The 9422-nt window shown below is 37.7% G+C and overlaps 3 protein-coding genes across 4 annotated transcripts; all 3 read left to right on the forward strand.

Moving 5' to 3' along the window:
• Nucleotides 1–3980: 3980 nt before the first annotated feature.
• Nucleotides 3981–5265, forward strand: DNaseII (deoxyribonuclease II). Its single transcript, XM_068299308.1, has 2 exons — nt 3981–4138; nt 4208–5265. Exons 1-2 carry the CDS (start codon nt 4026–4028, stop codon nt 5193–5195), a joined length of 1101 nt encoding a protein of 366 aa, XP_068155409.1. The 5' UTR covers nt 3981–4025; the 3' UTR covers nt 5196–5265.
• Nucleotides 5266–5602: 337 nt separating this feature from the next.
• Nucleotides 5603–7244, forward strand: LOC137584082 (SPRY domain-containing protein 7). 2 transcript variants are annotated; one of them, XM_068299327.1, is made up of 4 exons: nt 5603–5787; nt 5951–5996; nt 6063–6632; nt 6693–7244. In XM_068299327.1, the coding sequence occupies exons 1-4, from the start codon at nt 5728–5730 to the stop codon at nt 6788–6790; spliced, it is 774 nt and encodes a 257-aa protein (XP_068155428.1). In that variant the 5' UTR covers nt 5603–5727; the 3' UTR covers nt 6791–7244. The 2 variants fall into 2 exon arrangements, with proteins under 2 accessions (XP_068155428.1, XP_068155429.1); XM_068299328.1 differs by having other exon boundaries at nt 5665–5787; nt 5926–5996.
• A 70-nt stretch (nt 7245–7314) lies between these two features.
• LOC137584051 (tubulin alpha chain) lies at nt 7315–9050 on the forward strand. The gene is made up of 3 exons (XM_068299288.1): nt 7315–7678; nt 7733–8036; nt 8087–9050. Exons 1-3 carry the CDS (start codon nt 7453–7455, stop codon nt 8922–8924), a joined length of 1368 nt encoding a protein of 455 aa, XP_068155389.1. The 5' UTR covers nt 7315–7452; the 3' UTR covers nt 8925–9050.
• The last annotated feature ends 372 nt before the right edge of the window (nt 9051–9422 follow it).

Here is a 9422-nt window from a genome sequence, read left to right on the forward strand (position 1 = left end):
AATAAGGCTAAAAACAAAAGAAAAAAGAGAAACAACTAGACATACCAAAGGCATATTTTTGAAAATACAAATCGATCGATTCTTGAACTAAAATTGGCTTAAGCCCCCACCCCCACCCACGCCTCAACCTCGATTGAGGTCGATTTCCAATGTCTTTAAAATGATTTCTATATAATTTAAATGTTTAGTTAAATCTATAAAACATATTCCGTCCAATTACATTTCTTGCTTATGTCTACTTCTTGCCTAATAGTCGCAGCACCGCAGTCCAACAACATTTTGATGGCCCAAACAACACATAGTCAGCTGCATATCTCATTGTATCTCATTGGCAACAGCTATCGTTAATGACTCACAGCATATGTAGATATGTATCTGTATCTGAGGATATAACAAGGAACTCAATATTTCTACAACGCAAGTTGTTGGACTGTGTATTTCGCCCGATTGTCGATAGCATCAGCAGATCAGGGCATTTCGCGTTGGTTTACTTCAAAATAATGAATATCTATACAAATACACACACAGACACACACACGCATATACGTATGTATTTGAATATATAAGAAGTATGTATATTTATACACAGGTACAGACATACAAAAATATAAACATACATATAGACTACCGCACACTTTCATCGGAAAACTTAAACAATTAGGTTTAATAAGTAACTAAGCAAGTTAAATTATATATTACAAACTAATGCATATCATTAAATTGCGCCTTTAAATAGGAAATAACAAAGAAACAAGAATAAAAATCAATTACAAACAACAACAAAAATATTTACAACTTTAAAGTAAGCTTAATTAAACTAATGTGAAACGTTTACCAAAACCGAAGAGTAAAGTAATAGAAGCTACGCCTAAGCGAATATTTTCGAAATTAATTTTAATCTAAGAACAAAGTCTTAAAAGAAGAATTACACATCTGTACATACATACATACATAGCTATATATATATATATATATGTATATGTACATGTGTGGCATTCAAATGAAAAGCAATGTAAAACGCATTCTACATACTATTCTGAATGGCTGTATGCGTGTGTGGGTGGTTGCATGGGTGTGTTGGTGTGAATCTGTGTGCATGTGTGTGTGAGTGTGAGTGTGTATAAATGTTGTCAAGAATTTTGTGCAATTATTGTCGCTTCGACAAGCGAAAACCAACGCAATTTGTCTCTGACATTTTTAAGTTTTATATATTCGTTTGGCTTACTTTCCGAAATGACATTTCAAAATTTTGAATATAAAGTGAATAAAATAAACATTTAGTTTGTTTTCAGTAATAAATATTCTCTTCGAACATACATACATATATACCTATGAATAAGAAGAAAATGGAAGACTAGTTTGTAAAACGATAAGGAAAGCAAAACAAAAATACTAAAAAGACAGACGAAAAAAACTAAACAATATGAATTATGGGAACATTATATGAATATACATACATATATACATAAATAGACAACAAGAAGAAGAACAACAACAACAAAAAAACTACATACAGTTTAAACAAGATACATATCAGCGAATTAAAGCTAATGGAATAAAAAAATTTACCCAAAACTAAGAAAAAACAAATGAATAAGAATATAAAACTTTTACAAGCGATATGTTTTGATGTGGTTTTTAAAAATTTTAACCTAAGCAAGGCAAAGCAGTTACCAAAAATAAAAACAAGTAATATGTTCGCACACAATGGCGAACATGTGTAGGTACATAACAATATATGTACATATGTGCATATGTATGTATGTGCAAAGTTCATGGACAAACATTTTTAGTAATAGTTGAAAGGGAATACTATAAATAATCAACATACTTAAAACCCCGAACACATAGGGAGGCGATGCAATCTCTCTACTAATTGTATTTGCCATCTCTGTGTTTTGGACACTATACTTTATACTGATTCCCGAGAATAATATCCAGTAAATTGTATTTGTAATAACAAAGTTTATTAATTTTCAATTTATTATTCTGTTACCCCCGCCCTTAACCTTTTGATTGACAGTTTGATTGCCACCAAAAGACATTTATTGAGAATCATCATCTAATAACTAATATTTAAGTAATTTATATAGAACATCTTACTATATACTTACATACATATATATACAGACATATTTATATATACATATATATATTCACTTATTTTGCGTTTTCAATGTGTAGCGTTTACTTAGCCTCTTTTTTCAATTGACGGTATTAATTATGCATAATAAATATATTTTGTTCGTTAAACAAAACCTAAAACTTGTTTTATTTATTCGTTTGTTATCTCGTTTTTCGTTTTCCCATTGTTATTTAATTTTACTATTTTTTCCTTTCACACATGAAGAAGATGCGCATAGGAAAACCTTAAAAGAAACGAATTTTAAATTAGTGAAAATTTTTGCGAATGAAAAGCAAATTATACAAATACATGGATTTATATAATATATATACACACAAGCATATAAGTAGAGAAAATTGATATCGATGAATATGGCTAAAGATGATCGATGATTTAAAAAACATGAAGTGGAAACACACATACAATTGAAAACATATCAAACTCGTGCCCGATTCAAACTATACACAAACATATATAAATAGTACATATATGAACAAGATCAGCGGCAATTTTCAGAGATATAATGATTATAATTCCGTATTAAGGCAACTTTTATCATAATAATACTTATAATTATAACAAATAATATTAACTAAACAAGAAGAAAGAGCAAAATTTTGCCTACTTTAAGGTTCATTTATTTAAAAAATTTTGAAAAGTTTTTCATTTTATTTCAACAAACAACACTTGAAAACATTTACTAAAAATGTAAAAAGATTCTTCAACCGATAACAAAAGAAAGTGAAAAATGTAGCTAATTATTATTAAACAAACAAACAAAAAAAATATAAATATCAGCCTTGTTCTTTATATATATATATGAAAAACAAAGAAAACCCATTCAATATATTAATAAATTATTAACTACTAAACAAAAAAAAAAAACAAAAAACAACAAAATAACAAGAAACGCATACATAAATATTTAGAAAAAATATTGTATTGTGAGTTTAAATGTATTTGTATTGTTGCATATGCAAACAGAAAACCGAAACGATAACCGAAAGTCTAAAAACTTTACCGATTGGCAAAAAGAAAGCTGGAATGTATCCAGAGAAAAATTTTTGACAGAAAATCCAATAACATTTGCATTCAGCGATAGGAAATAGGAATTTGAACTATAAAAATTGTTTCAACTAATTAACAGAACTTTATGATTATTGCAAGAAAAAATTTAACAGATGAAACCAAAGCAAACCAGTAATCAGCATACCCTATTTGATATATATACTGATAATATTCCCCCCTCTGGCATTCGATCGCCTCAGAGAGACAGGCGGATCGAAAAAAGAAAAATATACAATGAAAAAAAAAAAACAGCACAACAGAGAAAACAGCAATGACAACAACAGCAGGCATGTGCAGATCAACAACAAGACAAGTAAAAACAAACAAATTATTATAATAATAATACAAATAATAAATAAAAAATTTAACAATTGTTTTGTGTAATTGTAAACTACTTTATTTTCAATGTGGGGAGCTAGACATAAAGACTACTTCTCTTTATTTTAATTGAAATAATTTGAATATTGCAAAACAATTGAGAGACAGAAGAAATATTCGCTTTCTTATCTCATTGAACAAGGGGCACTCTGTCTTGTTCTCAATACTATTCGAAAGAGAGAAGAGTTTGCTGATAAGGAGCCAGATGGATTTATGAGGGCAGAGTACATAAACTATAGGGTCATCTGAATGAGATCACCAAACAGGTAGATTTTGTATTACTTCAGTCAAATGTTTTACCTGAGTGCATGACTACCTGATGCGCTACCTTTTCAGACTGGCCACTCGCGATTAGAGGCACCCTGTAAAAGATGCTTTGCACTCAATTGAATAAAGAAATAGAAGCTGACAGTTAGTTATTGACGAACTGCGGTTAACGCCGGATGCTTCAAAAATGAGATTATTTTGTATTTGGTTGTTTATTGTGTGGGCTAGCTGCTGCCTCGCTAGCACCTCCACCAACAAGAGGGTTTCTTGCAAGGATGAGCAGGGCAATGATGTCGATTGGTGAGTGATCCTGTCTAGCCATCTAGGTTGTGTATGTGTGTATCTCTATCTAATCAAAAATTATTTTAGGTGGTACATGTATAAGTTGCCCAAGCACTTCTCTAAAAACCATGTTGGTGCAGATATAAGTGGATTGCGTTATTTTTACGTGACCAGCAATAGCTATGACAGCTGGCAAATGTCGGGACGGCAGATTAGCGATGCCAACTCAATACCAGCTCAGACTTTGAATCCCCTCTTCGCGGACGATCGTCACATCCTTCTGGCTGCCTACAATGATGAATTTCCCAACGGCACCGTATCATCTACGGGCGGTCATACCAAGGGCGTCGTTGCCAGCGATGGCGAGACTGGCCTCTGGATAGTTCATTCTGTACCAAAATTTCCGACTATTCCGCAATATAGCTATCCGACGACTGGGGAAAATTATGGACAGAGTTTACTTTGTGTCACTCTCGATCCGGAAGGCGTAGAAAAAGTGGGTGAAATTTTAGTCTATAACGAACCACATTTCTACTACGAAAGGAATCCTCTGCTTCAAACAGCTAGTGAGCTGTTTCCAAGTTTGGAACGAGCCCTACAGCGGCAATGGCGCACACAGTCCCCCTATCAAAAGGAACTGGAGTTGCGTTCACTTGGGGGAAAACAATTCCGCGTTTTCGGCAAGAGCCCAAAAGCTAATGTGGAACTCTATGCGGATGTCGTGGCCCCGGCCCTGAATGTCAATCTCTTTGTTGAAGCATGGCGCGATGGTGCAAACAATTTGCCCAATAGTTGCAGTGGCAATCAAAAGGTTTTCAACGTCGAGGAAATCTCAAGCTCCAGTTTATCGCTGGACTTTCGAACTACTATGGATCACTCTAAATGGGCTGTTTCCCAGGAGTCGGGCATTAAGATACATCGTTGGCGAATCGGTGGCGGCGATTGGATTTGTATAGGAGACATAAATCGTCAGGAGCATCAACTAATACGTGGAGGAGGAACTCTTTGTCATAAGAGCTCTCGTGTCTCTGATTTATATCGCAAATTAGTGGTAAACTATGAAAAGTGCACCTAAAGTAAATTCTTTAAATTGTTGATTTTAAAGAAGGTTTAAAAAATTAATAAAATCAAAAGTTCAAATTAAATATTTAAGTTCGCATTTTATGGCATTCTTTGATCATGGCTCAAGTTATCGTCGACGGCCCAAAGCGTCAAAGAGATTTCTTGAAAATGATAAAATGAAATCTTAAAGGTGTTAATCATGAAATCATTATGATGTTGGCTGTTATCTGTAATATTACAATTTGCGAAGATAATGGTAAACAGTAGAAAATTTGTCAAATAAATTCAAAATCAGAGAAAAGGCTCCACAGTGCGCCACTGAGCTCTTTAACAGCGCCACCTGGGTTTGTCTGAAACGTTGGTTATCGATGGACTGTTTGACAGCACAAGTTCGAAGTGGTTGCAAGCGCGGGTGTTATGTTGCATGCGAGTTCGAAGTGGTTGCATTGCTGATTGTTTATTTCCCTCCAATTTTTTTGTAAAAAAATTATTTAAATCGTAAAAAAACGAATGTGCTTTGGGTATACCGCGAAAAATTGGTGAAAATGTTTTGCTGCCTACGCATGTGTGGCCAACTAAGGAAACCAACAGCAGGTGCAACTCGGGTAAATATACAAATTTGAGCTACGGACTGAGTGCATTTTGCCTAGGTCCTAGGACGTCTCTAATGACGTCACAGGAATGGCAAAATCAGAGCTTCAGGGGCGCCAATTTCAAATACAGTTTTCTAATCATTGCTCTAGCATTTATATCCATTCTTTTTTTCAGTTCAATAACTCACAGCCAGAAGTACACCTGGATGCGGCCCATATGGGTAATACGATAATATGTGAAGTCTTCCTCTTTCGTTGTTCAACCTTTGCTTATCTTATTTTTGTAGGTCCCGACGTCATACTTTTATCGCATCAGCTGCGGGTCACAGGTACTGGAGGAGTGTTGGCCACGGCCCCACTCGTTCAGTCTAAATCGTACTTTGAGGTAAAGATCCAACAGAACGGCAGCTGGTCAATTGGTCTGGGTACCCATCAAACTGATCTTAGCCGAAAATGGGGTGGCGGAGATCGCGAATCCTGGTGTCTGTGCTCGGACAATGCCACGCGACACAATGACGAAGAGTTTCGTCCAGTGGTGGCAGCCAGGTGCAAACAGCCCGAGGCCACCAATCAGAATGGAATTCTTAATAATTCTGTTGCAGCAGCGGCTGGACTAATTGCCATAGAGGATCTGCAAGAGGATCTACTAATGACGACAGGTACTACGGAACCAAGAGCAAATGAAATGGACGTAGGGGATGTTTTGATTCGAGCGCCACAAAGGGATTTTCCTGATGAGGGCGACGTGGTTGGTGTGGCCTTTGATCATGTCGAATTAAACTTCTATTTTAACGGTAAAAATCTCGAAGTGCCCTTTAGAAACGTCCGTGGATCTGCCCTCTTTCCAGTAATCTATGGTAAGTTGAAAAATAAAATTGATACTTCAATTCAGAATTAAATCATTTCGATTTTGCCAGTGGGCAATGGAGCCATATTGGACATCATATTGGACAACTTTACGCACAGTCCTCCACCAGGGTTTGAGCGCATCCTGCTGGAACAATCTCTTCTCTAGATCTCTGCAGCAACAATAACAAGCGGTGACAACATCCAAGTCTATGGACGTATGAATCGTATAGCATATTATCTAGTCCTCAATTCTTACTAAGCAAAAGCAAAAGCTACAACTCTTTCAATATTTCTATTCTTTCTAAAAATAACGGTAAAAATTTATTTCATTTGCAACCACATTCCTGAAGATCAATCAGATCGAACTGTTGTATCAAAAGCTAGTTAGAAAGTAATCGCGACTGCTTTAAATTGTATTATACACACCTAGCCGTTCCAAATTCTAAGCTAATGGACCACTTCCTATTTATTATTGAGCACGGAAAGACCTCTAAGTAACTATAAGAACCATGTATTCTATGTATTGTATATTAAAATCAACTATATGATGATCAAAATTGCTTTCACACAAAAACTGACTTAATCCGCGTGCGGACAATAAATTAATGTTATATTCTAAATGATCATGAAAGAGCGAGAATGTCATTCAGTGCGTTCAGCCCATTATTGTTTTTATTCGGTCGATCACATTGTCATGTATTTTATAAAACGAAACAAAAATTCCAAAAAATTATAGAACAAAAATTTCATGTTAGACTTGTATTTTTGCAAAATTCGCAGCTTCATTTACCTGGTCGAGTGGGTGGGTGGACCTGACGGCTGCTTTTGATGGCCGGCAAGGGCGAGATCATACAAATACACATTGGACAGGCTGGCGTCCAGATAGCCAATGCCTGTTGGGAGCTGTATTGCCTTGAGCATGGCATTTTGGCCAATGGGCGTCTCATGCAAAAGCCCTGCGACGACTCCTTTCTTACATTCTTTGAATTCACAAGCCAGCAGCCATGCGTGCAGCCGCGTTTAGTAATGGTTGATACGGAGCCAACTGTTATAGGTGGGCGACCTTATTGTTTCTTATTCAATTAATATGATAGTTTTCCATTTACAGATGAAATCCGTACTGGGGCATATCGCAATCTATTTCATCCGGATACCTTAATAACCGGCAAGGATGACAGTGGCAGTAACTTTGCTCGTGGGTACAATCTTATGGCCAGCGAGCTTCTGGATAGAGCAATGAATGCCATAAGACGTGTGGCTGATCGTTGTCGCAGTCTAAGAGGATTTCTAGTGTTCCGGGCCATTGGTGGTGGAACTGGCTCTGGCCTGGGCACACGCATAATGGAAAAGCTTGTGGAGGATTTTGGGAAAAAGATGACCATCATTGAGTTTTTGGTTTATCCCTCGCCATCGTAAGTAAATTGATAGAGAAACAATCAATTTAATCAATTTTTGCTTGCAGAATATCTCCGGTGATTGTGGAGCCTTACAACGCTCTATTGGCCACGCATTTCTCTATGGATTGCGCCGACGTGTCCTTTATTGTGGACAATGAGGCACTCTATGACATCTGTGCGAATACTTTAAATGTGCCAGCACCCACATACACGAACTTAAACCGCATCATTGGGCAGGTGGTCTCTGGATTTACAGCCTCACAGCGTTTTGCAGGACAGAATAGTGTAAGCTTTCAGGAGTTGCAGACGAATCTGGTGCCATATCCCCGCATTCATTATCCCTTAATCAACTATGCGCCTCTGGTGCCAATCACACATTCTCAGTTCGTGGATATGTCGACGGCCCAGTTGACAGGTCAGTGCTTCCAGATGAGCAATCAGATGGTACGCTGCAATCCGGCTCATGGCAAGTACATGTCCTGCGTACTGCTTTATCGCGGCGATATTGCTCCCAATGAGATCAACACGGCTCTGGAGAACATCAAGCGGACAAAGTCATTTCGATTTGTGAACTGGTCGCCCACAGGCTTCAAGATCGGTGTGAGCAGCATGCCGCCGGTTTATGTGCCCGGCGGTGATCTCGCTCCTACAAATCGCGCCTGCGTAGCTATATCGAACAACACCAACATACGTATCGCCTGGTGTCGCCTGGTGAATAAGTTCGACAAGCTCTATCAGCGGCGCGCCTTCGTTTACCACTATGTGGGTGAGGGACTGGAGGAGGGCAACTTTAGTGAGGCATCAGAAAACATTTGCCAACTGGTCCATGATTATCTCGAGGTGGACGCCTCAGGGACAAACTCACAGCGTGCATCCGAACAGGATGACGATGATGACGGATAGCAGCGCTCCATGAGTCGTTAGTTCACCTTGCTTGTGACTTGTCGCTATTCCATTTTCTGTGTCGCGTCTTTTTTTTCTTGTGAATTGGTCGCTTGGAGAATAAATCGTCAGGTAATTGCTAAGCAATTGATGGACTCGATGACTTCATCAGGTCGAAAACCGTTGGCCAAATTAAGTATTTATGGCCCTACGTTTTGTAAAACAAACATTGACCCAGCCAAGCAATTTGCGTTGCTTTGACCCTGCCAAAAGAGGAGTGGAAATGTAAAGAGGGAGAGAGAAAGGGGCGCGGCTGAGGTTGGTTTGTTGTGTATAATTAAAATGATCACAGCAAAAGGGGTTTAGCACGTACCGCAACCGAGGCAAAAGTCGCGCTTATCGCGATCGCACCCAGGGCAAGGTCTTCCTTGATTTCCTCTCACTTTTCCACTCCTTTCCGTTCAATGGTGACGTGACTTACGCACGCTTAATGCGCGATTATCGATGAAGTCTCGAAGA

Source organism: Drosophila tropicalis, unplaced genomic scaffold (genome assembly GCF_018151085.1).
Source record: "Drosophila tropicalis isolate 14030-0801.00 unplaced genomic scaffold, ASM1815108v1 contig_878, whole genome shotgun sequence".
Lineage (NCBI taxonomy): Eukaryota > Metazoa > Arthropoda > Insecta > Diptera > Drosophilidae > Drosophila > Drosophila tropicalis.